This window comes from Typopeltis vanoorti, chromosome 11 (genome assembly GCF_054136105.1).
Source record: "Typopeltis vanoorti isolate ZY-2024b chromosome 11, IOZ_Tvanoo_1.0, whole genome shotgun sequence".
Lineage (NCBI taxonomy): Eukaryota > Metazoa > Arthropoda > Arachnida > Uropygi > Thelyphonidae > Typopeltis > Typopeltis vanoorti.
Window position 1 is genome coordinate 10,345,194 of NC_143559.1, and position 20,199 is coordinate 10,365,392.

General features: G+C 37.1%; 1 protein-coding gene across 1 annotated transcript; it reads left to right on the top strand.

Moving 5' to 3' along the window:
- Positions 1–5,532: 5,532 nt before the first annotated feature.
- On the top strand, positions 5,533–9,268 carry LOC150101298 (uncharacterized). Its single transcript, XM_090400715.1, has 2 exons — positions 5,533–5,554; positions 7,898–9,268. Exon 2 carries the CDS (start codon positions 7,924–7,926, stop codon positions 9,136–9,138), a length of 1,215 nt encoding a protein of 404 aa, XP_090256841.1. The 5' UTR covers positions 5,533–5,554; positions 7,898–7,923; the 3' UTR covers positions 9,139–9,268.
- The last annotated feature ends 10,931 nt before the right edge of the window (positions 9,269–20,199 follow it).

A 20,199-nucleotide genomic window follows, 5' to 3' on the forward strand; every position in this document is an offset into this window, starting at 1 on the left:
AAAAAATGCCTTTAGCATTCCAAAACACCGCTGCCATGACCTTTCCTGCTGATGGAACCGACTTTGGAAAACTGGTCACTTACGATCGTAATATCCTTAGTTCTTCTTTAAAGAATTAAACCATTTCCCTCAACAATAAAATACTTCATATTCAACTCCTTCTGTTTTTCTTCTGCAAACCGGGTATTTTCTCACGAATTTTTTTCTCTAGTCTGGTTAAAAATTAGGAAAAATGTTCCCCGGTTATTGTTTTACCCTTTTCAAGATAATTAATTAAAAATGCCTTTAGCATCCCAAATCACCGATGCCATGACCATTCCCTGATGGAACTGACTTTGTCTTCTTTGGCGCTGAACAACCGGCTTCTGTCCACTGTTTTGACTGCTGTTGGATTCTGCTGTGTAATGGTGAATTCAAGTCTCATCGGTAGTAACAAATCGACGCACAAAATCAGTTTTATTCTTGTTAAAACGCTCCAAGCACTGTTCAGAGATTTTCATGCGAGTGCGTTTTTAATCTGCTGTGAGCAAGCGTGGCACCCATCTTGCGAGAAGCTTTTCATATGTAATTTTTCATGCAAAATATATCCTACACGTTCTTTTGAAATGCCTATAGTCTCAACAATTTCACGCACTTTGACTTGCCGGTCATTCAATACCATATCGTGCACTTGATCATTGATTTCTGGTGTTGTTACACTTTTTGGACGTCCTTCACGTGGATCATGTTCAAGGCTAGTGCGGCCACGTTTAAACTCAGCAACATATTTCTTAATTGTCTAAAACGAAGGAGAAGAGTTCCCATAAACTTTTATGAACTTCGAATAAATTTCCTTTGGCGTTAAACCTTCTTTTAGAAAGAATTTTATAACCGCACGATACTCAATTTTATCAATTTCAAGGGATACAGACAACACATTTGCTTCAGCAGCTGTATATAACAAACCAATTGATAGAATGATGTTGCAATTTCACAGGGATGCTTACGACAGATGTACCAACTTAGAAAGAAAATTCTTGCCGATAATGTTGCCATCTATGGTCGAGGCCGAGAATTTTCAGGCCATCCTCTTTAGTCATCATATCTTGAACGTATCCCAGTGCCTTATCTTGAAATTCGATTTAATTAAAGGAATTTTAATCTATAAACACTCGCATTCTCCCTAACCTAACGTTATAAGCTTCCATACTACAATGAGAATAAACTCAGCCATTTTACAAGCTTAAACAAAGCTTTTAGTTCTAAAGTGAATTCTTTCACTAGAAGATCAGTGAGCTTAGAGAAATTTAATTTTAAAAGTCAATGTTTACGTCAGTCTTCAAGTGATAAGAAAACAGAGCGGAAATAGTCTTACTTCAAGAATAATTGAACGATCGAGGAGCAAGAATATTGATCAAGACTGACTTCGTTTAAAATGTGGTCATGCTAACCCCATACTTGACATTATGAAAGAGAAAAGAGTACCAACTCACGAACAAAGACGTAATCAGTGGTGCATATTTCGGTAATACCCAGAAATTGCTCAATAATTCACCACCACAATACTTATTAGGAGAAGGAAAGAGGAGAGCATAGCCTTTAGAGCAGCTCTCAGGATTAATATAATGAGCATGCCCTCTCTGACTTCTGTCTCTTCCCGAAACTAAAACTCTTCCTCGTTGGTCAGCGTTTTTATTCGAATCAAGAAGTGATTGCAGCTGCAGAGGGGTATTTTATTTAGAACCACTACAAGGGCGGGATAGTGGCGCTAGAGCATCACTGGAATAAATGTATTAGTCTTAAGGGAGATTATGTTGAAAAATAAAAATAATTTTGAAATTGTGAATTCGTTTTTTCACTGTTAGGCCGAGAACTTTTCAGACCACCCTCGTGTCATATAACAAGACCCCAGTCAACAAACTTGTATATATCTAAATATTTTACAGATCAATTAAAAAAAATTACTATATGTTTTAACTAAACAGAATTATGATGTGTTAATTGTAATATTGTACATATTTGGTATGATCATATTTTGTCAAACTTTGGAAAAATATATATAAACTTTAATATGCAATAATATTTTTTTGTGTAACTGTGAACTACAATAGTAAATAATAATAATAATAATAATAATAATAATAATAATAATAATAATAATATATGAAGTATGCTAGTATAAATTGCACATTATACATATTATAATGATATTAATTAGAATAAGTTCTTTGGTCACATGAAAGAAAATGTAGCATTATTTCGTAAATTTTACATTATATGTATGTAATTTATTTGAGACATAATAAAGTGCTTAAAAAATTATTCAAGGAAGGCAGCAGAAACGCCATTCGAACAAGCAAGTTCATTGCAGCAGCACCAACAGAAATAACCATTATTTCCAGGCCAACCAGCCCTGTGAACACACAGGATACAGTCATAGGATCTAGTACGGCAAGGAAGGCAAGGGGAAACTACCTTGTTCATAGTCATTTCCCTAGATGGTGGTGTGTATATAGCTGCCCTTAAACAGCCAAAGGCTATATGTACGTGACGTGAGGAGCTTTTATCTAGTCTCTTTTAACTAAAGGTGAGTTAGCCGGATTTTAGAGGTTTTATAAGGTGTAAGTAGGTTTTTTTCACCCGAAACTGGGGTTTTTCGAACAGGGAAACCAGCCCGTGAACGCACGCATCTACAGACATAGGACACACCGGGAAGCATAGAGCTAACCATTCTCGGTGAATAGAAACTCCTCGACACCGCAAGGTAAAAGAGGAGGGAAGGAATATACAGGGTGTTCGGGATAAATTTGACAGTTTCGTAAGGAAAAAGAAAATCTTCTTTGTATCTATTAAATTTAATGAATTGACAAAAAAACATTACAGGCAGAGTTAATTACAATACTATCAACAAGATTTACTCAAAATAACCACCATTAGCATAGATCACAGCTTCAATTCTGCTTCGGAACCTCGAACAAGCTGATGCTACAGTCTCCCTGGGAAGGGCCGCAAAAACTGTTTTAATTTTATCCATTAACTGGGCTTTTGTATTACTGGAAGTGCGATTGGTGTCTTTTTCAACTGCGCCCCATACAAAATAATCCATGGGGTTAAGGTCTGGGGAGTTTGGAGGCCAAACATTTGGACTGGTGAAGTCGTAGAAATTTTCAGACAACCATTTTTGACTTTTCCCAGAGGTGTGGCAAGGGGCCGAATCCTGCTGCCATACATACGGCCTACCATTGGCTACCCTTGTTATCCAGGGCTTGACTACAGTTAGCAACTCCACGAACAAAGCCCGAATTCCAATGCCAGGGTTCTTCAACACCTGTTCCTGCAGATTTGCGAGGAATTCTGCTGTACGAACGCAATCAGATCGTCTGCTAGGGATCTTTCTTCTTGCTACATCCTCGTAGTCACCATTGCAAGTCTCTAGTTCATGCCTGATTGTTTTTACTGTATTCAGGGAGCATTGGGCAGCAGTCGTAATATCCTTATTTTGATGGCGGGCACGAATCATCATGATACAAGTTATTCTCTTCCATGATTCAGGTGGGTTCCAGCTATCCATCCTTTCTGACATCTTGTATATGAATGAAGAAGGGTCCAAACTTTTAAATGAAGAGAAGTGTGTGTTAATACATGTAACTTACGGAAAAATATAATTAATTATAAATATGTCAAATTTATCCCGAACACCCTGTATATATATATATATATATATATATATATATATATATATATATATATATATATATCATTACAAAAAATTTTTATCATTACAAAAATTCTGTAATTTTTGTAATGATAAAAACGTAATAATTGAGCATAGTTCTTACAGTCCCCAATCCTTACGGTCATCGGTATTTGTGTTGCTGCAGTTATTCTGGCCGTCAACGGTGTATTCTCCTTGCTTCATATGAACATTTGGTCACTGCATGTTTGCAGCTTTCATCTATCGGAATCTGAATGTATTTCTTCGCTTGTTTAAACGAATCCACAGAACTTTGAGTCCACCACAGACTTGAAGTAAGACAGTCATCCTTTTTTCGCGGAAATGATTCAACTGGTACAAATTGCTGCTCGAGCACCATTTGCTAATCCTCCCAACGTACCGCTTATTGATGAGCTGCCACATGCAGAAGGTTAGCCACAAAGCTTGCCACATGCAGAAGGTTAGCCACAAAGCTTGCCACCCGGAAGATTGGCACACCCTCCTGCGGAAGATGGCGATGGTGATTGCGAAGATAACGCCAATTGAGCATCATATGCATCTAAATAGAATTTGTACTATTTATGTAATTCTGTATTTGTCTTTGTTGTTTTAGTCATGTACTTTTCAATTCTTGTATGTGCAATGTTTTCAGGATGTGTATTAATTTTTAGTATGTGAAATAGTTTTTTAATAAATTTTGTATATTTGCATGAATTAATGCTTATTTCCTCTAAATACAATATCTGGTGTCGGTCAGAATAATAAAATCTGATTTGAATCAACTGGCGATGAAATCAAAATTTCATGAATCCTCCCCCCCCCCTACCAATGCTTGATTTTTGCTCTATGTAAAACTTAAATATTACAATAGCTGATATGCTCCATTTCTATACACGAAAAAAAATAACAATAATACCAACTCAATTCTTTAAATTGCTATTAATTGAAAAGCCGACTCAAATAACATAAATCGTAGCTATTTAAACAGGTCATTTACAATGAAATGTTTAAAAGTTCAGTGGGGTAGTAAAATGTCACTTTCAAACCTGCCTTACCAGTCAAGAAGCAGCTAAAACTAAGTCTAGGGAACGAATATTTGGATCATTGAAGGACTGAACTGTCTTCTCCAACGAACAATCTTCGAATCCTGGGATGGATTCGAACCCTTGAAAATTTAAGTTTCATACCGGCCAATGGGTCAGTGAACCCTTTCTTTTATTTAAGACCACACAGATTTCGACTGTTTGGTCCATCTGCCAAAATATGGACGTCAGTGTCTCCTCTCCTATCCAACCCTCCATACAGAATTTTCTGTCTTTAGCTTTCATTATGCAAATAACCTATGCAACCTTGAAAGACTTCATTGCTTCTGATTCGTCTACGCAGTTTTTAATTTCTGGCGTTTCACTTATTTTTAAATTTCTTTTATCACTAATGTTTCCAGAGAACAAAAAAGAGCTATCATAAAAATAATTGATTTTATCGAATTAAAATATTCTCTTAAGTTTGTTGGATTCGACATGTGATTGGTTCGTGGGTGAGGGGAAAAAAGATCGGTACATTTCCCTCACACATACTAAATTATGCTTATGGTTAATTGGGTCTGAATAGTTTATTAATTTCATTGAGAATCAACGTCCATGTAGTTATGTATATTATTGCTTGGTATAAAGAATAATTAGTCACAAATGTTAACCCTCTATTTACAGCGTCCTGGGAGTGAAAGATACAGAGAGTGGGGGAGGTAGGTAGGAAAGAAGCACTTCATGACAAGATAAATAGACCAAGTTAGCAGAATTCGGTGCATTCTGGAGGTGGTTGTACCTTCTAACAGGTCGGGGGACTCAGAAGGAAGGAAAGGTATGTATTTTAACCGCATGATTTGTTCAATTCGAATTATTTCGAAACACCTGCAATTTCGTTATGAATCAAGTTAATTCACCTCAATGTCTGTAGTGTCCTTAAACTTTCATATTATGAATTATTTCAGTAGTTAGCTGCGTGTGAATTAAATCTGTTAAATGTCGTTCAGAATACAGTAATAAGTCTGTAATCTTATAAGAAGTGCCCAGTTTCAGTAGTTATTTAGCTTCGACTTTTTTTATTTTTTATTAAAGCATAAACTAACTTTCACACAGAATTGAATTGAATACCCCTATTTACATAAACTAAACCGCTGTAGTCGTTTCTTCCTTCAGAACAACATGTTGTGCTTCTCGTAAGCTTATTTTAAACGTGCGAGCTTTTAGTTCGCATTCACTCAGCTTAATATCGCTCTTTTGCTAATAGTTTACCTTCATTACAGTAACTAATCTTATCGTACAAGATTCAAAAGTATTATTTTAATGTCTATTAGAGAAAAATCCTTGCTTACTGGCGCCTAATTATCCTAGCCATAAGGATAGCTGCCTAATAGCGACATTTACTAGTTAATTCTTGACCACAGTATTGTTGCTTGTGTGCTGAACTTGAGCCATAATCTCTCACTGGTCAAAGCATTCTGACCACTCGGCTGTTTTGTTTGGCATTTCTTTCAAGAGTGAAAGCAGCTTCTGTTTTTAATCTCTCCCAGGTAGGATTTTAAAGATGGCCTGAAGTTAAATGAAACCTGAATCGAATACTGTACACCCGGAGGGCTTAAATTCTTAACTTAAAAGATGCCGTTGAATTTCTGGTATATAAGATAATCCTGTGGTCTAAAAGTAATAAAATCAAACTGTTACCTGCCACTTGAATATTGGGTACTTCCCACGCCTCATCAGTTTTTTGCACTGCCGCTAAAATGAATGTTGCCTTTTTGTCGTCATTCTCAACAAGCGAGGAAATTTCATTTTTGAAAAACTAATGAGAAAATTAAACTTTCTCAGTACCGTAACAATTCAGGGAATGGTTCCTAAATGTTTATGGGTGGCTAAATCTTGATGTAATCCATTTGATTCCAACATTCAGAATATTCTTCCAATAAGGATTTTGCGATGAAATATGCCTCGCGCATAAAAAAACGCATCAATTACCTTAATTTTCTGGGTCTCTTGTCCACTAAATTCGTAGGCTACAGGAAACGGCATGAATAACTTATTTTGGCTTAAAGTTAGATTAACACAAACTCTAGAATAATAAATTAAGTGGGCCAATACTTTTTCGATGAAATCGTGCCGACCGCTGCAAAGACTTCATGTACACTTCTAATGCATCGATTTTCAAATTTGAACTGCAGTACTATCAATCTACTTCAGAAAATAATTTTAAAGTTAGCTCTTAAAAAATACTTGTCTGTAATTCTTACGGCTTTCGTCAGTACCGATAACTTCGTCTAAAAACAACAGTTTCTTGCTGCGAAGAAACGAGATCACTAACAATCTAGTCGCTAGTCTTCGTACCAATTGGAATAACTAAATTTAATCCGAAATTGGTAACATTCTGTAGTACTTAATGAATCTTTCACATGAAGTGAATTAACTTGAAATTAGATTTATTAAAACAGAACTTAATCTGTAAACATTACTCTCAGTACAACACTAAAACTTGCCTTTATACATCCCGTTGTGTTACTATGAGAATCAACTCGGTCCTTTCACAATTAAACTTTCTTCAACTGAACTCTAACCAGATCAGTACGCCTAAAAATCAATCTTAAGGTGTTAAGATTTTGACGTCGGTCTTCAATTGATAAGAAAATAAAACCGAAGTAACCTCACGATCGAGGAAGTGGTGAAGAATCTGAAACGTTTGATACTGATCGTATCAAAGGACCAACTCAAAGCCATAATCGCTGGTGCAATGTCATCTATAAATATAGCAATAATTCACCCTATTTATTAGCAGATTGGAAGACCCATGTGTTCTAAAATAGCGTTCAGAATTATTGTAATGAACATAACCTTTAGCCCGTTTTTATAATTAAACTTCTTAGACAGACATTTGTTTTTTTTTTTTTGGGGGGGGGGGAACTTTTCATTCCATGCAAAATAAAACGCAACTTTAAAGAACTGCGTTAATGACTTTTTTACTATATATATATATATATATATATATATATATATATATATATATACACACACACACACACACAGAAATTCTTAACATAAAAATCTATGTAAGAAAGCAATAATTCTTACTAATTCTAACTTGCTAATTCTAGCTCATTTCATACTAATCCACTCAGAATTAATACCAAATTAATTAGTATCTTTTCTCTTTCAGAAACATCTAAAACATAAGGAATAAATATGTCTTCCTCAGACGATAATATATCTGAACTGGATAATAATTCAGGTAGTGTATCCACATGGCATGACTCGGAGTCCTCCCATCACGAAGAGGAACAGGGAGATGAAGTTCAACCACCAGTACCTCGGGATTTTGACAACCAAGAGGAGCAGGAATTACACCCAATTGGACAACCATCAAGACAGGATTCCAACTACGAAGAGCAAGAAATGGTCCCAATTCAACTTCCATCAAGACAGGATTCCAACTACGAAGAGCAAGAAATGGTCCCAATTCAACTTCCATCAAGACAGGATTCCAACTACGAAGAGCAAGAAATGGTCCCAATTCAACTTCCATCAAGACAGGATTCCAACTACGAAGAGCAAGAAATGGTCCCAATTCAACTTCCATCAAGACAGGATTCCAACTACGAAGAGCAAGAAATGGTCCCAATTCAACTTCCATCAAGACAGGATTCCAACTACGAAGAGCAAGAAATGGTCCCAATTCAACTTCCATCAAGACGGGGTTCCAACAACGAAGATGATCAGGAAATAGGCCCAATTCAACCTCCATCACGACAAGGTTCTGATAATGCTTCTGCTGCTGGATCTTTCCAGGTATCATCTGGAGCTGTATCTGAAATAATGAATCTAATGGTAGATCAACCAGAACCACCTGAAGAACAACCTACGAGTGCATTTGGCGACGGCGTTTCGTTTTTGCCAATGGTTTCTCCACTAACCCGAATGGGATTTAGATGGATGATGATTCGACGTCAAATAATGGTTAGAATTGAGCACATCGTTCTTATAGCCTGCGAGATCCTTACAGTCATCGGAGTTTGTGTTGGCTGCATGTATTCCTGCCATCAACAATGTATTCTCTTTGCTTTTTATTCTGGCCTAGGAATATTTGCTCACTGTATGTTTGCAGCTTTTGTATATCAGAATTTGAATGTATTTCGCCGCTTGTTTAAACGAATCTATAGAGCAATAACTCGAAGATTCTGCCACAGACGACCAGTAAGACAGCCAACTCCTTTCGCAGAAATGATTAATCTAGTACAAATTGCTGCTCAAGAACCTCCTGCTAATCCTCCCAACAGATCTCCTCTTGAGGAGCTGCCACCACCTCCAGAATGCCAACTACAAAGAAGATCAGCACCCGGAAGATTAGAGCATCCTCCTGCAGAAGATGGCGATCGTGATAGCGAAGACAACTCGAATTGAACATTTTTATATCTTAACTTTCCCTATTTTCATATTTTAATTGTATTGACATTCTTAGTATCATGTATTTTAATTTTTTTGTATGAAATTTTGGTGTAATGTATTTTATTTTGATTGTATGTGCTATGTTTTGGAATATATTTAATCTTTTGTATGTGCAATATTTTTAATAAAATCTTTCATGATCTCTTTTGGTAAAAAAAAAATCGACTTCAATCAATCTCCCATGATTAAAATTATCAATGCATGATTTTCCAATGTAATATAGTACTAGTGCTCTCTAATTCAAACAATGAAAAAATAATGGCGCCAGTTGAGGTAACTACCTTTTTAACCGCATCGATAATTTAAACTGCTGTTAATTTAACCGTTCAGTTTACAATGAACTGTTGACAAGTTCACTGAGCTTGTAAGCTGTTTCAAACCTACCAGTTGAGCAAATCTGGACTCGTTTAGGAAACTAATTTTTGGGTGACTGAACAGCGTTGTCCAAACTGCAGGTCATGGTAGGAGTTTCGTCGGAAGCCCGACATTATCTTGAAAATTTTCTTCCTCCACTCAGAATCTTGGGACACTGAACTAATTTGATAAGGTTGCAATGTTTATTGCATGACAATGAAATCAATGTGATCGAGAGAGAAAAAAAATCATGCGAATAAGACCATGAAACTTACTTAGCTTAATTACAGCTGACATGTATTGTAATAATAATTAGCAAAAATAGGAATTCGTTCATTTGACCATTAATAATAGCACTTTCCTAAAATATCCCTAGCAAGAATCAACCCGTAGTTGGTTTATATATACCGGAGGGTAATCAGATTAGATAGGCAATACTAGTCTGATTACGAATATTTTTCATTTCGGTTTTTTTTTTTTTTCCCAACATCCACAGGTAGAATCATCTTTGTAAGAGCGAATATGATAGATGTCGCCGCTTAGTAATAATATAGCAGTGGAAAACATATAAAGACAGATTCTGATCGAAGGCTAGCATATAATGTTGCCATAAAATTCGTCTACTCATTGAATCTCTTTCCTGCTAATAAAAAAAAGTTGTATACGACTGAGTAGTACAACGAATACGGCTTTTTTCGCAACTTAGAGGTTTCATTAATGGAGATGTAAAAACAGTATTCAGTGTGTGTATATATCAGATTGCACACACTGATGTGCATGGGCTTTATACATATAATATTACATAGCCAGTCATCATGGGTTCATGCCTTTAATTTAATGGGCAAACGAAAATACGATGAAATAACTGTCTTCAAATCGCAATGAGAACTTTAAAAGGATAAAATATGTCAGCTACTTAAGTGTTGCATTTGTACTACCGTTATCTAAGGATGGAATGGGATTTGAACTTCGATTTTATGATTTGGAAATAGGAAATTCATTATCCCGTTTTTTAGTGAAAAACTATATATATAAAAGTATTGAGATGGGGTTGTGTTTTGCAAAGGTGACCCACAAATGCTACTTGTTTGTGTTATGATCCATGGAGTCGTTTCCGACTCCTGGCGATTCCGATCTGACCATGTCTTTCAGAACCGCCAGTTGCTTTAACTCTATTCACCCATTTAATTCTTGGTCTTCTGATTCCATCAATTTTAGCCAGCATCATCTTCTCCATACTGTAATTTGCTCGCATAACATGTCCGAAGTATGACATTTTTGCTTAATGATCATCATTGCTTCAAGGGAGCAATCTGGCTTTGATTCTGTCTAGCACTGATTTATTGGTTTGCTTTGCAGTCCATGGTATGGTATTCTTAGTAAGCGTCTCCAAACCCATAATTCAAATGGATCAATTTTTCTCAGGGTCTTTCACATCTATACAGCACCACAAGGAATATCATTGCTTTCACGATTCTGATTTTTGTTGTGAAGCTAAAACTTGATCTTTAAAGATCATGCTTAAATTTGTCATTACTTGGAAAGAAAACAATCTAACTTCGGTACAATAACCATCATTTCGGGATCCTAGGAACACAAAAAAAAATGTTGAACTGCTTCCATTTTCTCCCCATCTACTTCAAAATCATTAAGTTCACATGTTGCCATAACTTTTATCTTTTCGATGTTAAGTTTAAGACCATATTTAGCACTTTCTTTAAATTTCATAAAATAAGTTCCTTCAAATATATGCATTCTGCTAGCAAGGTGGTATCATCTAAATACTTCAAATTATTTTTTCCACCAATTTTAATTCCAACTGAAGACTCCTCCAGCCCTGCCATTCTTAAAATGTATTCGCTGTATAAGTTAAACAGGTATGGAGATGACATACAACCTTGTCGCATCCCTTTAGCTATTGTGAAATACTCAGTTTCTCCAAGATCTTTTCGGACAGTAGCTTGTTCATAATAAAGATTCCTCAGAAGGATAATGAAATGCTCTGGGACTCCCATTGGTCTTAACACATTCCACTGTTTCACATGATCTACAGAGCAGCCTTGCCATAGTCAAGGAAACAAAGGTAGACATTCTTTTGATATTCCTGGGCTCTTTCTATTATCCATCTCACATTGGCAATTTTATCTCTTGTTCCTCTGCCTATTCATCTGGAATTTCTCATGAATGGTTCCAGTCTTTTCTGAATGATCTTAAGTAAGACTTACTTGCATGAGAAATCAATGCTATAGTTCTGTAATTTTCGCACTCTCTTGCACCGCCTTTCTTCAATAAAGGTATATAAAACGATTTTTTCCATTCCCTAGTTGTGTTCCAAATTTGCTGACATGGAGCTGATAAAATTTTGAGCAGCTTAATGGGTATTCCATCTCCTCTTGGTGCTTTCTTATTGGATATCTGTTGCAGTGCCCACCTCACTTCACTCTGCACTGGTACTGTTTCCTGTGTATAATTCTGCTCTTCAAATTACTCAGTAATTTTGGAGTCCTTTCTGTAAAGGTCTTCTGTATATACGCTTTCCATCTTTCTTTGATGTCTGCAACTTCTGTAAGATATTATTTGTAATAACTTTTCAATATTGGCACTGAACTTTCCTGTTAGTTCTCTGATCTTTTTGAAAAGATCTTTTGTTTTTCCTTGTTTTGTCTTCTATTTGTTGGCATTCCTGGTTAAAATATTTTTCCTTGTCTCGTCTGGCTTGTCGTTGAAACTCTGCATTCAAATGCCGTTCTTCCTGAAAATTTCCTGTGGCCTTCATTTTCCTCATTTCCTGAGCAGTTTTGATGGCATCTTCTGACAGCCATTTGGACTTCTTCTTACAAACTATTGGTATATTCTTCTTTGCTTCTGTTTTAATTGTATCTTTAATCTTTTCCCATAGTTCATCTGGTTCTCTTTCACACAAATTGAGTGTGTTGAATCTGTATTCTTCTTTGCTTCTGTTTTAATTGTATCTTTAATCATAGTTCATCTGGTTCTCTTTCACACAAATTGAGTGTGTTGAATCTGTTCTGTATGCTAATATTATATTCAGCTGGTATGTTTCTAAGACCATATATGATAGACGTGTGGTGTTTTCAGTTTCCGTAGTTTCACATGTATCATAGCCACTAATAACTCATGGTCTCTTCCACAGTCTGCACCTGGAAAAGTCTTGGCAGACTGAATTGCACTTCTCCATCTTCTTTGTTCAAGTATATAGTCGATTTGATTTCTGTGTTGTCCATCAGGTGATGCCCATGTGTACAATCTTCTTTTGTGCTGTTTAAAGCAGGTGTTAGAAACAAACAATGAATTCTCTGCACAAAACTCAACTAGTCTCTTCCCTGCAGTGTTATGAATACCTAAACCAAAACGCCCTGTTATTCCTTGTTCCTCAGTCTCTCCCAGTTTTGCATTCAAATATCCAATAAGTAGCCATAAATCTCGCTTTGGTGATGCATCTATCACTTCTTGTAACTTGCCATAACATTCTTCAATGTCTTCTCTGTAGTAGGTGCATAAACCTGAATGATGGTCATATTCATTGGATGTCCACTCACTCTGAGAGAAATGATTCTGTCACTCACTGGATTATAGCCCAATACATACCTACCCATCTTTTTCCTGAGTAAGAAAGATACTCCATTTTTTCGACTTGTCTCGTGTCCTGAGTAATACACCATATCGTCCCCTGATTGAAAATGGCCCATTCCTGTCCATCTAAGTTTACTTATTCCCAATATATCCAGCTTCTTGCGCTCTATTTCCATCTTTATTATTTCCAGCTTACTTTGGTTCATACTTCTAACATTCCAAGTTCCAATCCTGAGGTTTTTTGTGAAACAGGGCGCCTCTCGTTTCCAACCAGTAACATCCGTGACCAAGCTTCCTTCCGGTTTTGACCTGGACATATCAAAAAAACTAGTTCTACTTGTGGAAGCCCTCTGTTCTTCCCCAGTTGCATGTGGATGCCTTCAGGCTCGGGGGTCTTATCATCTAGCACCATATCGTACTTTCTCACTTTTGGCATGCTCATGGAATGTTCTTGGCAAGGTACAGAGGTGGTTTGCCATTGCCTTCCTCTGGAATATTTTTCGACTTTCCAGTCTAGATCCGCACTGTTCTGTGAAAACGGGGTCACCTCTGGAATGATGTGACTCTTCGCCAAGCAGTGCAGTCTTGGTAAAGAAGAGGCTATGTCTCTGTAATTGAGATGTATTGCGCAAATATCTTTACCCTGGAATAATTCCCTGTAAAGAAAATTATCCCTTACCCCTATTTATATTTGCTACTAGATAATATGGGTTACGAGTATTGCCAAAGAAAAATAAAATGAAACATTGTTTTAGATTCGACTAGCGTGCATTATGAAAGAAAGTGATTCTCTTGGGTATATAATTTTCACCTACGACAATGGGAAATAAACCTCTTGTCAAAGGTTTTCGGCCAGTAGAGAGGGTAATTAACGCAAAATTAATAACAGTGTTATTTGCAAAACAATGTACTCATACATGGATTTTGGCACATACCACATCTTTTCTGTAGCTATTAAAAGAAAAATCTGTACTTTCTTACCATAGCAATTTGAACAATGCTATTTTTTAAATAAAATAGTACTAATTGCAAAGATAAGTAATCAATGTATTATAAATCAATGTTATATATAAAGAGTAAAAACGCGTTTAAAGTCAAAAGTATATTTGCGATTACATGTCTGTTGCCCGATTCGACACCATTCGGCGTCCTTAAGGCCCGAGGAAAAGATTCTTTCTTTGAACTAGAGCAGAATTTCCGAATTACCTAAATCTTAGCTAACCTGTTATATTAAAATGTCCAATACGTTTTAGAGCATTCGAAGTTCGATTAACATAAAATACATCCTATGACTGAGTATGGCGTAATTTAGTTAATTTTATGTACAAACGAATAGTTAAATGTGTGTGAAGGTTTTTATATCAAACCATACTTCAATGGTGTCCTTTGTTGGAGGAAGAAATTACTTGTAATAATTCACTTCGGCGGATAAAAATGTATGTCCAATACATGTTCGTATTCTGTTGAACTATACTGAGTTTCTCTTGTATAGTGATTCTTTTGCTAGTAAGTTTTCATACTTACAGGATTATTTTTGCTGGTAGGTTTTCAGACCTACGGGATTTTGATAGTAGACTCTCGGGTCTTGTCTTCAGCTTTTTACGAACCACTGAAGCCCTTTAGCGTGGACTTCACAACCGTGACCGTCTCGAGGATAAGGTGGTTGGTCCTATGCCTCCCCAGTGTGTTCTGTTTGTAGCCGTGTGTGTTCACGAGACCGGTATGCCTGTTTTTGAGGGGTGAAAAAGCCGAGTTACCGGGAGAAAAATCCTCCATCTCCATATGAGACCTGTTAACTCACCTTTAGTTGAAAAAGACCAGGTAAAGTTTTCTCACGTCATGTATGGGAATCGAACCCAAGTCTTTCCGACTAAAGGGCTTCATCTACAGTGGTCCCCAACCTTTTTCCACTTGTGTACCCCTTTTAAACTCATTTCTATAAATTGTACCCCTTGTTTTTAAAATAGCTGTTTTTAAATACTGACACTTTTGTTCAGTGCCTATCTTAATGTAATGCACTTACTTATACTCAGTCAATAACAACTAATAACACGTCAATAACATCTAAAGTCAATAACGAGTATCCCAGGAGATACGCGTACCACCAGATGGGAACCGATGGTCTATACCGACTGAGCTATGGAGGCTCCAGACTCTCGGGTCTACAGAATTATTTTTGCTGGTAGGACTTCTTCCTACGAGATACATTGTAATGATTCTAACCACTACGCTTACTTTCTTCCTTTTATTTTAAATTATGCAGTTTAAAATTAGTTATGGCTTCGCTCCTGCCTAGGACAAGAACGATAGGCTATGAAATAGACCCTAAGATAGAGAAAACAGTAGTATGGCAAGTTTTATGCGAAGCTGGAATCTATAAATATTTATGATTTTACTCCATATGGTGTGGGAAGATTTCAGATAGTAGTCAAGAATATAGATACGAGAGGCAATTTGCTAGATTTTAAATGCACCCAGGCCAAAATAACTGAGTCTTGATCGGAAGCCTACTTAGAACAATTCAAATAGAAAGGTAATGACAACGATAAATCGGAGTGGAAAGGGCTCTTCATCTCCTTAGCTTCATTATGGAGATGACGATTCCTCTTCCAAATTTTGTACTAATAATTGATTCTGCAAGGGTTATGGTTAGTTATTCAAATGTCGGGTGGCAGTGCTTTAGGTATGGCTTCTATGACCATCTAGTAGCGGAGTGTATTAGAGCCAAATGTCGCAATTGTAATGAATCTGGACACAGCACTGCAATAGCCCTTGCAGAAAATGTCAGCAACTAGACCAAAAGATCAGCACGTGTCCGTATCGCAACAGCGGCAAAACGGCTGGGGGGGGGGTGATATTGAAGTACTCTCAACTCTCCCCATCGGCTAATTCAGATATCACGAACACGTCAGAGCAGACAAACAGGGCTCCTGAATTTCCATCGCTACCAACAACGACAGCTGCTTCTGAGGAGTGAAACGGGTAGAATTTACAAAGACGTCGCTTGGAAAAACCAAGAAAAAGCAAAACGGAATCCAAAAGTTCCCCCGCAAAAGCCGGTTCTTCAACTGACACAGCAGTTGAAGAACCGGCAACAAAAGATCAAGCAGAGGAAGAAAATATAAAATCAAAAAGACAACCAGTCAACACAGTATCTACCTCCGTGGAAGAGCTGTCTTCTCCCGCCAGAGTACAATAAAAAAAGAAACACCCCTTCAATTCTGAGTACAATCACGGGGAGAGCAGTCATAATTCACTCCTTCCGGGGAACATCTGGTGAATGGAAAGGCTCCTCACCGCAATCGACAGGTTCGGCGAACCAATATTTTACATTTTCAACAAGTAGGTTACGGTCGATCCCCATGTTAACGTGGAATGGTCGACTCTCTCCATAACCGATATATCAACTGTGTCATTAGACTCATTTAAGTACTCCATTTTAGCCTCAAACATGGGTCTTCATGAAGAGGACATAACACACTTACATGAGACATTAATCGAAATAGTAAAAAAAGGGGGGGTACCATCGAAATTTTTTTTAACATTACTAACAATTCCCCTTTGTGCGTTGCCACTCTGAATATCAACGGTTTGTGATCTACGAGTATCTCCGCACAGCGCGCTGTTTGGAGACTATTTTTTACTTCATCAGGTTCATGTACTATTTCTGCAGGAGACGCATTTTTATCAGTTTTGGAACATTAAAAACTTTATCAGAAGCTTCCGGTGTTTTTTTGAGAGCGCTACGCAAGGGGTGGGGTGGGAATCCTTGTTCTTCAGCCTATTCTAGGCAGGTTTTTCACTGTACAAAAAGATGTTGCATGACGTCTAGTCGCTATATACTGGAAGTTTGGGGATAGAACCATCCACTTCCTCAATGTTTATGCTCTTAATAATATCCACCAGCAATGCAGTTCTTCAAGTCTCTAGAACCCTATTTTTACGGAGTGTGGCGAGGGACTGGAACTATCATCGTGTGGCGAGGGACTGGAACTATCATCGTGTGGCGAGGGACTGGAACTGTATCGCAATCACACGATATGACAAAGTTGGCGGTAATAACAATTCTGGTCGGGTGGCTCTAGGGAACTGCAACTCCGCTGCGATAATGTCTACCTCATTGACATCTTGAGGGAGTATAATCCAGGCAAAATGGGTACCACATGGTCACGAGGAGGTGTCTCAACCAGAATCGATCGTGTTTACATTTCCAGAAACTTAGAACCACGAGTTCAATAGTTAACAGGTGGGTGATACATCCAAATAACCTTGAGAACTTCCTCCAAACTTCCCGAAAATGTATAACGAGGATTTACAACTGCTATGGCGAATTCTCCATGCTTGGTATGCTGGCTGCACAAGCTCATTAATTGAGAAAGAAGTAATATTTATTTGTTAATAAATGCAAGCATTTATAAGCATTCCATTTAGGCTTTTATTTTTGTAGACAGAAGACGTCTTAAGCTTGCGCGGCAATAATTGAGCTTTGCGTTGTGCATCGAATGCCGACGCTCGTCAAGCTACCTTGGCTTCCTCGGTTGTGGGAGCATTCAGGTCCTCGCTTCAGCACTGTGATTTCATGCGCGCGCATAGCCATTTCCGCTCCCTCCACGTCATCTCACCCTGTTGCTTAAACACGGGCCATACGCAGTCAAAGTAGCTCTAGCCAATGAGCTTCAGCCAGCCTTTACAAGTGTGCGTGTTGCTTCGGAAAATTAAGTTACAACCAACTTTTTATGACGATGTTATTGACCAGTTCATAAAGAAGAACTGTAGGATAGAATTTGTATTCAAGTAGCTAAATTGAAAAATATAGAATATCATTTGTAAAATAAATGTTGTATTTGTATGATTAAATTTACATAAATTTCTAAATACAGGTAACCCTCGTATAACGCGGTACTTATACAACGCGGTTTCGATATAACGCGGTCTAAAATTGTAGTAACCCTTGTTGAACGCGGTACTTATACAACACGGTTTTGATAAAAACACGGTCTACAAATTGTAGTAGCCCTTTATCTTTTCATATGTTTTTCACCGTGCGACTTAAAAATCAAATTTTATCTTCGTTAAATTTGTGTCTGCTTGTATCCCGTATGTAATTATAAGTAGCGAATTTATATTAGGGGAAATACCCTTTAGCACGCATGTACTTCAATTGTTTACCGTATAAAACGTTTATTGTGGACAATTGTCCCCGTTTCTGCCAGGAAAGTGCATTAAAAATCATAAGTGTGTTCATCTCAAGCTGAGCACTTTATTTTCTGGTGAGTTACATACAATATGTAATGTTTGCTTTTTTGTGTAAAAAATTATTTTTATAGTAATGGCCACAAACTGCAACGAAAGGGAAAAACAAATATTGAAAACAAAATTAATTGCTCTAGAAGAAAATTATTCAAAATCCTGGATCGGTTGAAAAATGGAGAAAAAACAGTAGGTTTTGCAGAGACTTTGAATTTAAATGAATCAACAATTCGAACAATCAAACAAAATGAACATAAAATCCGAGAAAGTGTTTATTGCTGGGTCAACGATAAGTGCAAAGCGTACACAAGAATATCGCGTACACAAGCGTTGCTTGTGTACGCGATATTCTAATAGAAAAATCTCTAATGATTTCGATAGAAGATTGCACCTGAAAAGAAAATTAGTACGGATGGAAATCTTATTAAACAAAAAACTCTCAAAGTTTATAAACATTTATAGTGCAGACCAGGTGTTCAATGCGGATGAATCCGGGTTATATTGGAAAAAAGTGCAAAAACGCACCTATATTTCGAAAAATGAAAGATCAGCTCCTGGATTCAAAGTTTCCAAAGATAGAATTACTCTACTGTTTTGTAGTAATGCATCAGCTGATTACATGGCAAAACCAGTGTTTATTAACCAATCCTCAAATCCTCGTGCTATGAAAGATTAAAATATGCACTATTTTATTTTGCCTAAAATTGCATCATGTGCAATGAAGTTTAAGTACAATTTATAATTTTTATACTTTTATATTATGTATTTGTTTCATAGTTTATATGTTTTCTTAATTTACATGAATTACTGAATTAAATAAAAATATATTTTTGTTGAATATGTCATTGTTGTTTATATAATTAAAAAAAAACGATTTCGGAACATAACCCTACTTTTTCTATGTGATCTGAGACTCGCATAACGCGATTTATGTAACGCTGCATTTCTGCAGAACCTGACATCCGCGTTATACGAGGGTTACCTGTACATAGTTTTAAATGGTCAGTAATTCATTATTCCGCTAATCAGACTTCAATCACACCTCTCATTCCCTGAATGATAACAAGAGCAAGCGTGAATTTCAAGACCAACATTCGCCCCTGTATACGACAAATGGAAGAACGCCCACGGGGACTGGGACGCATGGGCCACTTTTAAAAACAAGGTAAAACAGCTCTTTCAGAATTGTTCGAGAGCTTACAAACAACTAAAGCTCAGGAAACTCCCGGTCTAAATGGACCTAGATGTTCAGTTTTATCGGTCTGTCTGTAATATCATCTCGCCTATTATGGTCTCGATTTTCAATACATTTTTATCTACAGGACACGTGCCTGCTGATTTGTTAGTGGGTACACAATTTTTATCCCTGAAACAATTTTTAGACCTGAATAGTGTGGGTAGCTGGAGGCCCATTTCCTTGACCAATACGGATTACTAGCTATTCGCAAAAGTCGTGTGTAATCGTCTAAAATTGGGCATGGGAAATGTGCTTACTAGTACTCAAGTGTACGGATTTCCGGTAGGTCGATGGGACTCAAACCTATTTCTGATAAGAAATCTTATTCGCCTCGTCACGAGCATGGAACTATCACTGGCATTCGTGTCAGTGATTCGGAAAAAAGGATTCGATAGTGCAAAGCACAACTTGCTGCACTATATCCTAGAGAAAGTGTGTGTGGCTTCTTGCGTAAGGGGAATAATCAAAAACATCTACAATATAACATGTATCTCTCGATAGATGTTATAACATCATCAGAGAGAGAAACCCAACCCATTAACGGGTTTCTCTCTCTGAACCCATTCTCTTACCAGAGTGCT

Excerpts from the sequence above, each read along its gene's own strand:
- LOC150101298 (XM_090400715.1), top strand. The coding sequence starts at position 7,924 with ATGTCTTCCTCAGACGATAATATATCTGAACTGGATAATAATTCAGGT.